Source organism: Cibotium barometz, chromosome 15 (genome assembly GCF_041138505.1).
Source record: "Cibotium barometz isolate CiBa-2024 chromosome 15, ASM4113850v1, whole genome shotgun sequence".
Taxonomy (NCBI): Eukaryota; Viridiplantae; Streptophyta; class Polypodiopsida; order Cyatheales; family Cibotiaceae; genus Cibotium; species Cibotium barometz.
In genome coordinates this window covers 27,415,415-27,432,640 of record NC_141060.1, presented here as the reverse complement: position 1 = coordinate 27,432,640, position 17,226 = coordinate 27,415,415, and the positions used below count along the sequence as shown (strand labels likewise).

Genomic DNA, 17,226 nt, shown 5'->3' with positions numbered 1-17,226 from the left:
GTTTAAATAGTGCTTGGCAAAGTAATCTTTTGATGCACCCTTTTAATGAATTATTGATTGAATCTATTTTGGCAAACCATGGAGATTTTAGAGTAGATACTTGTGTAAGAAGATGCAAAAGACTTCCTCGTGTTGCAAACTACAAGTTGGACAAGAAGAAAGCTTCCATTTTCTGGACTATGGAAGATATTGCTCGTATGTTGAGAGCTCTTAAAAAATTATTGTGTTGTGTAGAAGGCTTTGGAGCACCCCAAACCATTGGGAAATCATTAGTACTTACCTTCCCAAAGATTTTTTTTGTCAATATGGCGTATTAAACTATTGTCAAAGTATATGAGTACATCAAACTTATGGTCAAACACAAATTAGTAGCAAAAAAAACATAGATTACAAAGTGGATGGTAGTACACAATCCAAGCATGAAAATACAATTTTAACTTGTCCAGAAAGTCACTCGCTCTTGCCTTCGGATCATCCACAAATTCATTCGCCAAAAGGAAGTCGATGTTGTCAATTTGGTACCTTGATCCATTAGATTTGATATCATTTGAAACATATTGGGTGAGACTTATCTTAAAATCTCTATGTTGCTTTCAACTTTGACTTCTTTGGCTTCCCACTCGGTAATTTCTTCTAAGAAGGTCTATATACAGCATAAGCCTAAGAGGTAAAAGTCTTAAAGGTGTATGCCAAGTTTCTTCTTTTAATTTTAGGGCCATGATTACTGTAAACTTTGTAACCCAAATGACTGTGTCATACATGTTGCTATGTAGAACTTTCCAAATGTTTCAAGATAATGCAGCATTTGTTGGTAATTCTATAAAAAATTAACTAGGTTACAGAGGTTGATCAGCAACAACCATACCTTCCCAAGAAAAACTAAAAGTCCCCAATCTACATTAGGTAGAGCAATCTTCCTTAAATTAAAACCAATTTCATTAATTAAGACTTTAGCATCCTCCTTTTTAAATGATGTTTGTAGCTCCTAGTAAGCAAAAGTGATAACTAGCACCCATGTTCCTTTTACCTCTGGTTTACAACCCTTGCATAAAATAAAGTGTGTCCAATTATTTTTCATCCCAAATACATCTTTTCAAGCATTGAAGAACCATAAAATAAAGTCTGTCCTTTTCTTTTTCATACCAAATACATCTTTGCAACCATTGGAAAAAAAATTGACCACATTGCACTTCTTCAAAAAAACATGGATGGCTAGTTCATTTTGTAATGTACAAAACCCACATAGTACAGAGTTCAAGTTTTCTCTTTGGACCTTCACCCAAAGGGTTTTATGGACTAGTAGCCATTTGAAATTTTGATCTTGGGTCTCATATTACTGTTTTAGATGGTCTATGCTTTGAAAGAAGGATTTCTTTGCTGACCTTCTGAAGGGAGAATCTAGCTTTCCATGGTATCCAATTCCCTTGGTTCCCATATCCACATGCCTTTTTTGTCTAGACTCTAAGCCCATTTGGCACCAAGTCCCATATCCACATTGCCTTCTAGACTCCAAAGCCCATTTGGCACCACATTTATGTTCTTGAATATAGGCTAAGAGCTACATTAGATCCTCTTTAATTCCACAAAGTGTACCTCCTCTTCCACACCACTTTAGTTTGTGCTTCATACGGTCCTAGGCCACCTTAAGACTTTTCCATATTTCTAAACTAGAAGTTTGAGTTTCAAACTTCTAGTTTGTGCTTCATACGGTCCTAGGCCACCTTAAGACTTTTCCATATTTCTAAACTAGAAGTTTGAGTTTCAAATCGACCACACATGATCTTGACTTCTGAGAGGCTAATCTAGTTAAGAAAGATGGGTCTTGGCTATAAGGGGATGCTAATCCATTTCCATACACCCTAATCCTCTCTAGGCATAAAATTCAACTTGGTATCGGAGCCATCCATCATCCCTTGATCATATATGCATCCTATGACAACCCTACTTAGCAAAATCGTTAGCAATTAAACTTATTTTTTTCCCAAGCTCCAAAATCATCAATAATCAAGGTGTTTTGTCTCATCTATTACAAGAAGACATCACTTGGAGTAATAACATCAACTCAAGAGGCTACAAGGCATGGGGGTGTGAAATGATCAATTTGAAGTCTCCAAATCATCCCAACACGAGGTAGCGATTTCCAATAGCAAGGGGTTAAAAGCTAATTTTTCTTATCGTGATCAACCTAGCATTAGTCACAATGTAGCTGAAGAAAGGTATGCTCCTCATGGGGTTAGTCACATCAGTCCATTCCCACTCACTAGGTTTTGACGGTTCATCATATATGATGGGGTTAGTCACATCAGTCCATTCCCACTCACTAGGTTTTGACCGATAGGTTCATCATATATGATGTGAAGAATGTATATGCTGATTTATTGAGCACAAATAGCTTTAATCTTCAAATCATTTTATGGTCTATTAGCATAAAATTACCTATGTTAACAGGTTGATTAGTGCCAATCACAATTAATTTTTTGAGCCATTAAGGTTTCAATTCTACCATTGGGGTGTTGCTAAAGCCTTGTGCATCATCAAATTTGTTTTCCCCCTAGGTTTGGTACTCTAATTTGCTCTCCCAAAACATGGTATTCTTTGTTTTATAGTTTTTAAAGTTGGGAAGGGGTAAGCATACAAAATGTATCTCTCTATCTTTGTAAGGGACTAGACATTGGCATTGGGTTGCTCCATTGCTAAGACCTTCCCATCCTCACCAAAGGGAATGACAAATCGATCAATTCCATGGTGATGGTTTCCATACATGGCAAGTAAAGCTTAAGTTTATACTCATGAGGGATGGACTTTTGGGTGATTGTGAGTGGAAGGGAGAAGTGTCTCGGATCGAAAAGAGAAGAGAAAAGGTTTTGCCTTGGAAGAGATGAGAGAGCCCTAGCCATCGTTGCATTAGGAGATAGTTTCATCCATCATATTGTATTGGAATAAAATTCATTTGGAGCATGCGATGAATGAGAAAAGTTGTTGGGGGCCAAACAAAAAAGAACTATAAAGTTAGTTTGAAATTTCATTTTTTTTGGATGGAAGAAAGTGAATCACTTCAAGCTCACTTAAACAAAGTGCTATGCAACAACTTACATGTATTGGATCTCTATTGGACGAGGAGGATGCCATAGCAATCCTTCTCAAGAGCTTGACCTTGGAAGCATTTAGCCCATTGGTGGCTATCTTGAAAAAACCACCCGACCTAACCTTCACTAGCATTGAAGCAACCTTGATTGAAGAGGGAAAAAGACTCAAAGTCAAAGTGGGTGGACCTTCATCACATTATCAGGAGAAAGCATTCTTCACCAAAGCACTAAGAGGCAAAATAAAGTGTAACTTTTGTGGCAAACAAGGCCACACGGAGAAAGATTGCTAGAATAAAAAGAAGACTGGAGCAAACATAATGATTAAAGAAAAACCAAATGAAGGGGTTTCCCAAGAAGGAGGCCAATCATCAGAACATGTCTTCTAATTGATGGAAGATGGTAGGTCTCCCACCTTGTGTTTAACCACTAACACCTTTAATTTAGGTCAAGTTTATATTGGATTTCAATGAAGGGAGCATATTCATATTTGTTGAGATTTCAAGGGAAAAAAAAGGTTTTGATATATGGATTTGGCTATGCAAGAGGGTCCATAATAAGGGCAGTACGGCTAGAAAGCATCAAAAAGTTCATCCAATCAAAATGCACCACATATTTTTTCTCGTTTTTTTGTTTTTTTGGAAAAAGTGCAATGTGACGAGTTGTCTCTTCATGGTGGGCTATTTATGGGACCCACTCTTTATTAGCCCCTTTACCTTAGATAGCTTATTTGAGTTTTTTTAGTGTGGTGGGCTATCAAAGCTCATGTAAATGTGGTCATACCTATATGGGAAAACATAGATAGTAGTGTTAAAAGTTACCACCAACTCTATGGCATTTGTGATCTCATGCAATAACTTTAGTAGAATATCTTTTTCCTACATGTTTGTACATTTCTAGTACCCTATCTCAAACCCATAGAAACCAACTGATGGGTGAATCAATATAGTAATGTGGGGTAATAAAGTAGATTGTTCAAGGATGTATGGAAGAAGCGGCCATTGTAAATAATAAAGGAGACAACCACGATAGTAGAGACAACTGAACACATACTGATCTATAACCAAAGCTTTGGTTCAAGGATGTATTGAAGAGCGGCCATTGTAAATAATAAAGGAGACAACCATGATAGTAGAGACAACTGAACACATACTGATCTATAACCAAAGCTTTGGTTCTAATTCCACTCTATTTTAGGTTAGGCGCTTTGGAATGTTGAGCTGGCCCTGCAAATTAGTAGCTCACTTGTATGAACCCTCCACTGGAGTGGGTTCTTAATCACAATACCTAGCTTGTAATTAGACAATCTTTGGACTAGGGGTTGACAAGGGGGAATGTTGTTCAGCCAAGCACCCTTTGTGCATTCTTGCTGAGACTGATGGTTCTCGTGGCATGCGAACAATGTGTGAAAATCATGGGAGAACCAACAATGAACATAAATCTTGTAAATTAATAAACAAAGAAACAAACGTTCTTTGTCTCATGTATGTGTTGTGCATTGAAATGTATTGCAGCTTATGGGTTGTCTTGTCTCCAGCTTTAGACATAACAAATATTACAAGGTAGTGTGCTATAAGGAGTTTTGTATGGTGGATCTTGTCTTAGTTATGTTAAGGTCACAAGCACGCAAGTTAAGTTATTCATGCCCTTTTTTATACAGATATCTTATTCAAGTTTTTTAACCATGGTGGTTAACCAAGGCTCATGCAAACATGGTCATACCTATACGAGGAAATGCAGATAGTGGTATAAAGTTGCCAGTAAGTCTATGGCATTTGTGCTCTCATGCCATATATCTTTTCTACATGTTTGTACATTTATACTAGCCTATCTCAAATCCGTAGTACTTAAGAAACCAATCGATGGGTGAAGTAGTATAGTAATATGGAGTGCATTTCAAACCATTTGGATAACTAAGAAACCAATTGATGGGTGAAGTAGTATAGTAATATGGAGTGCATTTCAAACCATTTGGATAACTAATGAAGTATATTGTACAAACATGTATCTTTTCTACATGTTTGTACATTTATCATAGCCTATCTCAAATCCATAGTACTTAAGAAACCAATTGATGGGTGAAGTGGTATAGTAATATGGTGTGCGTTTTAAACCATTTGGATGACTAATGAAGTACATTGTGAAACCATTTGGATGACTAATGAAGTACATTGTTTAAGGATGTATTGAAGAGTGGTCATTGTAAATCATGAAGGAGACGGCAACCTTGCTAGCAAGGACAACTAAATAGAGCTTGATTTAAACCATTTGGATGACTAATGAAGTACATTGTTTAAGGATGTATTGAAGAGTGGTCATTGTAAATCATGAAGAAGACGGCAACCTTGCTAGCAAGGACACCTAAATAGAGCTTGATTTTTACTTTGGTTCTAATTCCACTCTATTTTAGGTCCCTCATCCCTGCAATCAATAGCTCACTTGTATGAACCCTCCACTAGAGTGGGTTCTTCATCACGGTACATATCTTAAAATTGGGCAAACTTAATGTTGAATGGTGCGTGTTTGCAAGTGGCAATGTTGTTCGGCCTAGCGCCCTTGGTCCATTCGAGGACTGATGGTTCTCATGGCATGTGATGTGTTTGAAGCCCCCTCATGTGGGACAACCCTCTTCTTCTAGGTAGTGACTTAGGAATGCATAGAGTTTGGAGAACAAAGTTTGATGATGGTCAGTTCCCATCATTCAAATGTTTGAATAAGAAAATTTGGTGCCTAGAAATGAAAAATGTTTTTAAATGTGAATACCAGATGCCATATGGCATGCCCATCCATAGTTTATATGGCGAATCAGTCAATGCAGATCTCTTGATCTTCTTGACAAAAGGTCTGCAGGTGTGTCTTCCTGCATTCTGTTTTTGATGCCATTGGTAGATTTTTCTGCCTGTGCTGCAGGGGGCACCTCTCAATACCTCAGCTATGGCGTTTCCTGCTGTTCCTTCTCACCTATGATTCCTGATCTTCTTCTTCTATTTCTGTCACATGTGATTAGCTTGTGTCCGTCTGCTCATTTTACCTTTCTTCCCCCTTGCATCTGAGTTTTCCCTTTTGCCTGTAGAAACCCTAAATTTCATCCTGTGGGCTGAACGGATCTTAGCTGGGTGAAACCCTAATCTTTTAGCCATTTCAGCTCACGGGAATCCTAATCTTTTAAAGGGGTCGGAGTTTCGATTCGCAGATTAGATCGATGCCAGTACGAGAACCTCAAGGATGAGGTAGGCGAAATCTAAGGCCAGGGCAGAGGTAAAAGGTAAAGCCAAGGGCAAGAGAACAGGCAGGAGCAGATAAGCAAAAAAAACCGAAAGTAAAGGCTTGCACTACCAGAGGTAGAGATGATCAAGCAAATACTGGGTAGGCTTCCTCGCAACAAGGCAGCCAAATCTGATGGCAATGATGCAGCAAGTGCGCTGTCTGCCCCATCTGCAGGTCCTCTGAACAACAGTAAAGGTGTTCCAGCACAATCAGCCTCTGCCGGGCGGGTCGTGGGGCAGCCTGCAGCAGGATCTGTGGGCAAAAACGGCATAGAGCCACCCAATCTGAGCTCCATTGCCACACCCCGCATTGCGAATGGCATCCGAACTGTCCCTTTTCCTGTAGGGGACGGTGCCCTGAGCTATGCCTATGAGCCTCTCCCCCTCTTTCGAGATGTGGCAACCTCAGAGAAGCAGAATCTCTTCATCAGGAAGCTCAACCTATGCTCTGTTGTCTTTGACTTCACCGACGCTACCAAAAACGTGAAGGAGAAGGACATCAAGAGGCAGACATTGCTCGAGCTTGTGGACTTTATTAGCTCTGGCAATGGCAAATTATCAGAACTTGCTATGGATGAAGCCTCCAAAATGGTATCTGCGAATGTTTTCCGCAGTCTGCCACCATCTATGCATGAAAACACAGGGGTGGAGAACTTCGATCCTGAGGAAGAAGAACCCACCATGGAGCCCGCATGGTCTCACTTGCAGGTAGTATATGAATTTTTCCTCCGCTTTGTAATGTCATCAGAAACAGATGCCAAGATTGCAAAGCGGTATGTTGATCATTCTTTTGTGCTCAGACTTCTGGACCTCTTTGATTCAGAGGACTCTAGAGAGAGAGAGTATCTGAAATCCATTCTACATAGAATTTATGGGAAATTCATGGTCCACCGCCCATTTATTAGAAAAGCAATCAATAACATATTTTATCGTTTTATCTTTGAGACGGAAAGGCACAATGGCATTGCAGAGCTGCTGGAAATACTGGGCAGTATCATCAATGGCTTTGCTTTGCCACTTAAGGAGGAACATAAGCTCTTTCTTGTCCGTGCTTTGATTCCTCTTCACAAACCAAAGTGTGTTTCTATCTATCACCGGCAGCTTTCTTACTGTATAACACAGTTTGTGGAGAAAGACTTGAAGTTGGCAGACACTGTGATCAGGGGATTGTTGAAATATTGGCCAGTCACAAACAGTCACAAGGAGGTTCTTTTCTTAGGAGAACTGGAAGAAGTTTTGGAGGCAACTCAGCCAGCAGAATTCCAACGATGCATGGTTCCTTTATTCCGGCAGATTGGGCGGTGCCTGAATAGCCCACATTTCCAGGTGAGCTTCTCTGTTGGTGGAAGACACTTTCTCTATTCTTCTTTTTGATTCAGATTTCGTGTGCATTTATGGTCGTCCATAATTAACAAGCATTCTTGCATGTTGGTAGCATGTTTTGGGGATGGATCAGCAGGTAAATGTTGAAAGGATTGTTTGTTTGTTTGGCTTACATCAGTTGCTAGATATGTTGCTAGTTCCGTACATGTCAAATTTGTCTCTTGTGAAACGGTGTCATGCTGCAGGGGTGAGCACCTCAATGTAAGAAGGTTTTTGGTTGTTGAGGGAACTACTTTTGAGGGGTTTTTTTGCAGCAGTGGAAGATTCTCTCCTTTTTGAAGACTACAATTGTGTAAGATGTTTTTTGTAAATGCATGATTACATTCCCAAGTGGCATTATAAGTGAAATCCTGGTGCTCAAATGGCACCAGGAATACTGATGAAATCTGAAGGACAACAGATGGCTGCATTCTTCCATTGTGGTGTGCCCTTGGATGTGATGTAAATATGGAGGTCTAGTGGAGCAGAACTACAGGCGACACTGGGTTGAAGTGCACAATGATGTTGGAGTGGAGGACAATTAAGAATTTGGGGGGAGGGCCCTCTTATATAATATTCATGGAGACGGTGTGTGTGTAGGACAGTAGGTCCTTATGTTGATAGGCTGGTAGGTCCAAGGGTTGCACATCTGCACCTATAGACAGCTCATATGATGTCTATAATGCCGTCTGTACGGCGCTCTACTCAGCCTTGTTATCCACCTTGTCTGGTGCTATTAAGTTTGGCCTTTATTTTTCATGCCAGTGTCTCAACAACATAGCTATGGCTGTTCCACCTTTCAGCCATTTTCTGGATCTTCAATCTCTATCTATTGTGGATCACCATGTCCTAGTATTAAAAGCTGGTTCTCCTCATAAGAGGGACCTCACAACTAAAGCACGCCGGAGCCTGGTTGACAGCTGTCTGCTTATCAGGTGAACCGCCCATCAAATTTGGATCAACTGTGGGAGTGGAGCCAAAACTCTGTTGATAAGCATTGTGTCAACAAGTGGTTTTGATTCATGTATTGATCATGGGAACGAAGGGTAGCTATGATCGTTTTTCTAGGACGATTGTCACACATACGAAAGAGAACACAGATAACAGTGGAATACTTACAAACTTAACAGTGCCCCGATGTATTGTTTTTATTTTGAATTGAAAACATTATTATTGGTTTCAAGCTTGGCAATTGCTTGGAATTTAGTAACGCAAATGCTTGGTGGCGTGGCCATGTCTAGTGAACAAACCTGTGGCTGCCTTTTTCAGTCAAGCATATATTGGATTGGCTGCGATTTGGGCGGTCTGGACAGCAGGTTCTGGGCACCCTAGTGTGGGTCGGCCACCTTGCTATAGTGGGCAGCCACGCGTGAACCCCTTCATGGAAAAAATGGGATTAGTCAGGTCGTGTAGAGCTGGCCAACCAGCCATACAGGCAGATCAGTTCCAGACCCCTCCTATAAATAGGGTTAATGGAATTATTGTTCAGGACATCCCACCTCTTATGTGTTTTGGAGCTTCTCAGCAGAAAACGCTCAGTTGCAGGCTGGTTGGAGAAGCTAGGAGTCGGTCTCATGCATTACCAAGAGTTCTATGGCATGGGAGCCTTTACTCAAGGCAAGGAGAGCTGGAACTGATGCAGCAGCCATCTTTGGGCTAAGTACTGGCATCTAACAGCAGTGTTGGGCTGAGATCAGGAGATCCACTCTTGGGGTTTCATTTTGTACATGAGGACATTCATTGTAGCCTTTTCTTGTCTCTTGGAATCACACTCCTAAAATCTAGAAGGGGTACTATTTTTGGCCCGACTCCGACAGAAATTCCGTTTGCGTCGTTACGTCTGCAATTGAGCAAATGGGGGGACATGCCAAAGCACATTTGGCAAAAGGTCTACTAGTTGGGATATTTTTTAAGGTAAAGATTATGGGAGAACCAGATCAAAGTGAGACAAGTAGCCTTACACTTGTCACTTCGGCTATTGTGTGGCTCTCCACTTGTTATTATAGCCTTCTCTCGCCATTTTAGCTCATGGGAGGTCCAAATCTATAAATTGGAGCCCTTTCTCTTCATTTGGAGGAGGCTCTTTTGCTGCACACAAGCCTCTACCACCATTATAGGCTACTCTAATGATGGCTGCTCTCTTTCTCTCTCTCTTGAAGGCTGCCCATGAAGTATTCCGACTATTGGGGACTGTTTTGGAGGCTTCCATTGGGAAGAAATACTGAAGGCAAGGGTATTTAATCATTTTCTTATGATTTTCAGCCACTGTACTTGTACCATCCATTGTACCTATTGTACAAGCCCTTGTACCTATTGTACCAGCCCTTGTATTGGTTGTACCAACCCTTGTACTTGTACTTGTGAGGGAAAAGGACGAAAGGACCAGATGTACGAGGGGCCCTACAGAGGGTATTTGGGACCCAATAGTGTGTCCTCTTCTCCCTCTCTCTCTCTCTCTCTTTTTTTCGTGAAATGGTGTTTTATATTATATGTAAAAAATGTACATCAGCCACATGGCTCACACAGAACCTATGGCCCCAAAAAAACCCCCACAAAAGATCCTCTAAAGGATCATGACCATGCAAACCTGAACACTAATAAGAAAGCCTCCTAGCCAAATAAGCATCCCAGATAAAAGCATCAAAGATGAGCCAGTTGAGCCGCCGTAGACCATAACGAAATAACATCTACATCCAGTAGCTGAGCTGAGAGAAGAGAAGAAAATTGCCAAAGCAACAAACCGCGGATACGTAGAATGTGCCCATGTATTCCAGACAAGGAATCAAAGATGAACCCATTCCGTGTAGTCCAAATATTCCAAAGTCCTGTCCATGTAAGAAAATGGAATATCACAAGGTGACTGTCCGAAGTAATGACTTGAGAACAAATCCCAAATATCCATTGATGCGCCGAAACAGTAGACCTCTCTACTGCCTCCCAAACGCGAGAGACAAAAGACCAAATCTGACGGGCCATTGGACAACTCATGAACAGACGCATAACTGTTTCAGTGCATGTCGTGCAGAAGAAGCAAGAGGCCAATGTAATTTTACGACGGCTGAGCTGATCCCGTGTAGGTAACCCTCCCACCAACATTCTCCAAATGAAAACCTTACCTTGGTAAGGGAGTTTAGACTGCCAACCACGCATAAGAGTTTTCTACCACCATGATTTAGACTTGTGCAATCCCCACACCTTATTGGCCTTGGCTGAAACCCAATCTTTCTCTGATACGAGCTTATGATAGACCTGGTTAGCTGAAAGTGATATCAAGTCACCAGATTTACATAGTGCCCAATCAAGCCAAGGTTGATCTGCAGATGGCCGAGGCAATGGAGTAAAAGGCTCAACTGCATGCATGATGTCAACCCATAGTGGCTGAAATGTCCGAGGAACCCTAAAGTGTTGCCGAATACGACGAAACGAATATGGCCTGTCACGACCAAGTATCACAGCATCTCGGATTCTAACTAAGCCTAACCTGACAATGCGGTGTCGTATGCGTGAAGCATCCCTGTCTGGCCAAACAATGACACGCGACTCCACAAATGTTTCGAACTACAAAGAGTTCAAAAGTAGTCTTTCATGACCAGGATCCCACCAAGCCAATAGTAGAACTTCATACCAAGAAAGGAGAATATGCGATAAAATGTGAGATGAGCGAATACGGACAGGATGAGCCGCATTCACAATGTCCCACCATGAAGCCTGCACATGTGTCCGTCCATGTGACAATCCCTCCAACTCAATCAAGTCATGAGCCATGAATACCCAAGGCTGCTCCTGCAAACACATATCCTGAAAAAGCGCCCACTTACGCGCCACCATATGCAAGCGGACATCCAGTAAAGCAGCCCCACCCATTCTTTTGGGCGTCGTAATGTGATTCCAAGCTATCCATGTTTGACCCATAATATTTCCTTGCCTATTCCACAGCATAAACCGAATGGGAGCAACCAAACGGAGAAGAGATTTGTGCGTCCAAGGTAGCAAAGGCAAAAAATAGGAAATCATGCTAAGCATAATAACTTGAGCTACCTTAACCATAGTTACCAGGGGACGGGGACGGGGGACGGGAACGGGGACGGGGACGGCTAAAGGTATGGAACGGGAACGGGGGGTGGGGACGGCACTCAAAATTGTTAATTTTAGAGGAGTAAAGAATCAAGATTAATCAATCAATAACAACAAGCTTTCTAACTCCAAAAGTTATGAATCATGATACACATTACATTTAAAATTAAATTACGCTACGAGGTGCAAGAGTCAAGAGTCAAGACTTGCAAAGTCGGAAAAGAAAGACTTTAAAGTTGATAACATTAAATAGATATACTCAAAAGATGTTGGGGCCTAGGCGATACAAAATATAAGTCACTCGCTCTCATACTCTGCGCTCCCAATAAGAGAGGTGCTAGCCTCATGATCATGAGTGCGTGAAGTGTGGATGGGGGTTGTGTCATCCGATGAAGGCTCATGATGAGAACCATCTGTCCCACCCTCTTGTGCAATAGTTGTAGCTGCCTCCTCTTGTTCCATCTCCCACTGTGTAAAAGTATCGGCATTGCATCTTGCACTCTTGCCAAGCATGCGCAAGTTTGCGCTAATGAAGACAAGATCATTAGCTCTTTCCACCCCAAGCCGATTTCTTTTCTTTGATGAAATGTGACTGTAGGAGGACCATAATTGCTCTAGGCAAGAAGAGCTAACGAATTGGCTCAAGATCCGGATCGCCAACTGTTGTAGCTCTGGTCCATCTGATCCGAAGTCCTCCCACCATAATGCTGCACCAACCTTGAATCTGTCCTGCTGCGCATCTGCACATCCATATGAGCCTTGAAATGCCCTGTAATTAGAGAGCTGGTCTCTAATTTTGTGCCCGATTTCTGCATCCGGCGTGAGGCGATCCAAGATGAGTCTCCAACCGTTGCTCACCTCTTTATCACCCTCCTGTCCTTTTCCCTGAAATTCTAGGTTCACCATAAAAGCAGCTGTATGTTAAGGAGAGGAATATGAGCTCCATCTCGCCACACAAAGCGAGTGGATCTCCTCATATCTATCTACGTCTGGCTCAAGCTTCTCAAGACTCTCTATCATCTGGTCCATGGCTTCATATACTTTGCCGATGCATGGCTGCATAGCATCAACAATCCTACAATGGGATGCACCATGGCGTCAGTGCGCTTGAGGTCCTCCCAAAAATCAGCATCGCCGACCTTTTTCTTGCATGAAATCCCTACCTGTGTACGTGCAAAAGATGAGGAGCAAAACTCATCACTGATGAATAGTTGCCGCACGGCACCTTGATAATCCTTCAAGCGATGCAACATAAGAAAGTTGTATGCAAAGCGAGTGTCCGAGTACTTGAGAAGGACCTTTGTGGACCTCTTCCCAAACTCGGATCGAAGGTATGTGTGATTGTTGATGAGGTCACAATTGCACATGCATCATCAATCACCGATTCAATCCTTGACAGTTTCCCAATATCTTTCAAAAGATTATTGAGACAATGTGCCATGCAAAAAGAGACGGTGATTTGAGGATACATACTCTCAAGAATAGCTCCTGCTGCCCTATTTGTCGCCTCACCATCCGTGACGAAACCGATCACACATTCGGGGCCGATAATCTCGACAGCACTACTCCACTCAGCAGCAAGTACATCCGCACTCTTTCCCGTCCCTGAAGCATCATGTGAGGAGACAAAGTACATCCCCCCCTTGTGAGTATGCCACAAGGCCATGGATAGACCTTTTCTGCGTGTCACTCCATCCGTCTGCAATCAAAGAGACTCCATTGCGAGCCCATTGTCTCTTTGTGTTTGCCGTCGCTTGCTCAACAAAACGTTTCTCCTTGTCAAGCATAGTGGTCCGCAAGGTTTCGGAGGATGGAGGTGTGTAGTGAGGACCGTACTCGCCAATCTTCTTCACCATCGTTTTGAAGTAGTCGGACCTATTTATCATTTCAAAAAAAAAGAGGGTAAGTAATTAGAATGGCAAAATGGTGACCCGTGAGACATGATGATGAAATCATGTGAGTGAAATACGTACCGTGCCACACGAAAAGCAATGTGGTCATGAAAAAAGAAGCGGGCCACCGCGGCATCAACCTCCTCCTTCTTTTTGGGATCCCAACTCCCCTCAAGAGTACTTTGCCAACGAGAGAGAGAGGGTGGACTAGGTTGCGGCATTGAGAAGGCGGCTTGTGTGAAGCCTCGAGTAGTGCCACGAGGAGGAGGTGCTAGAGGGGTAGATGAAGATGCACCACCACCCGATGTAGAACCTGATGTTTGGGTTGGAGTGACATAAGTGTTGGGATACACTCCATGCACCCTTTGGCTTGCACTCAAAGCTTGATGGGCAGCAAGCTTTGCAAGAAGCTCCTTTCTTATCTCCGGTGTGACCCGCTCACAAAATTTCACCTCATGACCGGGCTCATGCAACAAATGGGCCCTCACCCTATTGGCCCCACACACGCTTATATGGGCAAAGCTTGCATGTCCATGGACGTGCACCCCCCGCATGAGTAGGAGGCTCGAAGTTGACCTCATCCCACCATGACCACCCATCCGTTCTACTCCTACCGCCCGCACGAGAAGAGAATGCCATGAATAGTTAGTAACTTAGTAGTAGTCTAGTAGAAGAGGGTGGAGAGAGCTTAGAGGGTAGAGTAGGAGAAGAGGTAGAGGGAAGATTGAAGTAGTCTAGTAGAAGAGGGTGGAGAGAGCTTAGAGGGTAGAGTAGGAGAAGAGGTAGAGGGAAGATTGAAGTAGTCTAGTAGGAGAGGGTGGAGAGGAAGGTGGTGGAGTAGGAGAGGGTGGAGAGGAAGGTGGTGGAGTAGGAGAGGGAGATAGTGGAGAGGAAAGCTTGAGTAGGAGAGGGAGATGGTGGAGAGGTACTCAAGTCTTGGAAGTTGGAAGGCTTGAGTAGAAGAGGAGTAGTAGGAAGCCCATTATATAGCATATGGCAACTCTCTCTCTCTCTCTCTCTCTCTCTCTCTCTCTCTCTCTCTCTCTCTCTCTCTCAAACTCTCAAACGGCGAGCCGCCAACGGCTAGTAGCCGTTACCCGAAAAAAAAACGGCTCGAATTTGTAGCCGTTGTAGACGTCCCCCCGTCCCCGGCTGACAATGTCCCCCTGTCCCCCCGGGCAAGGATGCCCGTCCCCTGGTCACGTCCTGGCCGTCCCGTCCCCCAGGCCGTCCCGCCGCCGTTACGCAACTGCCGTTAGTCGGGACGGCGTTCCCACGTCCCACGTGGGCGTCCCGCCGTCCCCCTGTCACTATGACCTTAACCCTCACGTGTATAGGCCACCCTTGAGCTTTCCAATACACAAATTTATCCGAGATCCGAGCAGAAATCCAAGCAAGAAGCGCTTGGGGGTCCACATCCACACCCACCGGATACCCAAGATGACGAACAATGTCTCCTGTATGCACCACACGGCCTTGCCACCCTAATGTCTCAAGATCAAATTCCGTGGATACAATGAGAGCTGATTTTGTTGAATTTATTTTCAGCCCAGAAGCCAATGCAAAATTATTCCAAGCTTCCATTGCTCGATCTATATTGGCTTTTTCGGCCCTGAGAAACATAAAAGTGTCATCCGCAAGGGCTTGAGCAACCAATTGCTTGCCATGAGGGAGATGCAAACCAACCACTCCACCATGCGATGCCATAGCATCTAGGCGAGATAACATAGGATGAGTGGCAATGGCAAAGAAAAGAGGGCTAAGAGGACAGTCCTGCCGGAGAGAACGGGTGAGAGAAATACTATCCGAAAGTCCCCATTGAGCATAATCCGCGTGATAGAGCCAGAGCCAAGTAAATGCACCAAATTAGCCATTTTGGAACCAAAGCCCATGGCTGTCATTAACCGAGAAAGGAAAGACCAGCTGACATGATCAAAAGCTTTTTCAAGATCCAGCTGCACCATCACAATCTCTTGCTTCTTTGCCTTGGCATAATCCACTCCAATTTGAACATTAAGAATATTATGCAAAATATTCCTGCCATGCACAAATCCATATTGATATGGATGAATAAGAGTAGGAAGCACCTTCTGCAAGCGATTGGCAAAAATCTTTGTAAAGATTTTATACATAATACCCATAAGCGAGATCGGGCGCCATTGAGCCAAAAAAGTAGGCGAAGGGACTTTGGGCAATGAATAAGCGTAGGAAGCACCTTTTGCAAGCGATTGGCAAAAATCTTTGTAAAGATTTTATACATAATACCCATAAGCGAGATCGGGCGCCATTGAGCCAAAGAAGTAGGCGAAGGGACTTTGGGCAACAAACGAAGTATGCCCAACTTCCAATCGGCAGCATATATCCCTTATCCCAAACCCTTTGACAAATAAGTGTCAAAGGCTCTGCAAGCTGATCAGCATATTTTCGGAAAAACTCATCTGTCAAACCATCCCAACCAGGGCTCTTTCCCATGGGAAGTTTGGAGAGAACAGCTTCCACTTCCCCTTGAGTAACAGGAGCATCAAGCTGAACCGCCACATCAGGGTCAACTTGATATCGTACTTCAGCAAACAATGACTCCCTTGCAGCCAGGACAGCCGGCGAGACATCCTCTTGAGGGGCAAGCAAATCTTCATAAAACCTGATGCAATGCTGAATAACCTTAGAAGGTTGAGTAACAAGGTTGCCTTGGGCATTCATCAGCCTAACAATATTCTCACGCATATGTTTTTGATGCAACTTATCATAGAAGCGATGAGATTGACAGTTAGCATCCCGCAAAGCATCAAGACGTGCAAGTAGTTTAAAGCGAATATATTGTGCTTCTTGCACCCTAGATAGCTCCTTTTTCAGCCATTCTATGGCATCCACAACTTCAGCATCCATAGAGTCGGTAAACATGAACGCCTGCAAGCCCTTTAAAAGCGACTCAAGACGAGCCACATGCTGTTTCTGTATAGAGGTATTAGCAAGACCATAATGCCGCGCTAATTTTCGAGTGTTGGTAAGGAACACTAGCCAAGCATGATAATCAGCCATGGACACTCTTGTGGAGAAATGTCGTATCAAGTGACGCATATAAACATCAAAAACTTCATGCTCCAAAAAAGTGTGATTTAAGCGTAAAGGCAAGCGTCCCAACAAGCCTTTATATGCATCCACAGGATGATAGACCATTTCAAACACAAGCGGCCACCTGTTGCTAATCAACTATCATAGTAAGAACCTTTGGCAAAAAGAGATCTTGATGTAAAATATACATCCTATCCAATCTAGCATAAGTGCCCCGAAACTGTTGTGAGGCATAAGTGTAACCCCTTTCATCTGGATGCAACCAAGACCACATGTCTTGTTTTAGCGACCTTGCTGCAAAAGCTTCCCACGCTATTCTCTCCGGGCCATCCATTACAGAATGAGGCGACGTGGCTTGCTCCCTGGAGACACACATATTAAAGTCTCCCATCACAAAGCCAGGATGAGAGATTGAAAGAGCACACAAGTCATTCCACAGCAAACGGCGTGCACGAGCATTATTTGGAGCATACACCC

At 43.1% G+C, this 17,226-nt stretch overlaps 1 protein-coding gene across 1 annotated transcript in view; it reads left to right on the top strand.

The window, feature by feature from the left end:
- The first annotated feature begins 5,698 nt into the window (after positions 1 to 5,698).
- LOC147631121 (serine/threonine protein phosphatase 2A 57 kDa regulatory subunit B' beta isoform-like) overlaps positions 5,699 to 17,226 on the top strand; it is a 29,797-nt gene continuing 18,269 nt past the window's right edge. The window contains exon 1 of the mRNA XM_086809455.1: positions 5,699 to 7,675. Coding sequence (XP_086665581.1) covers positions 6,431 to 7,675 — 1,245 coding nt within the window. The 5' untranslated portion in view covers positions 5,699 to 6,430. The remainder of the gene's footprint in view (positions 7,676 to 17,226) is intronic.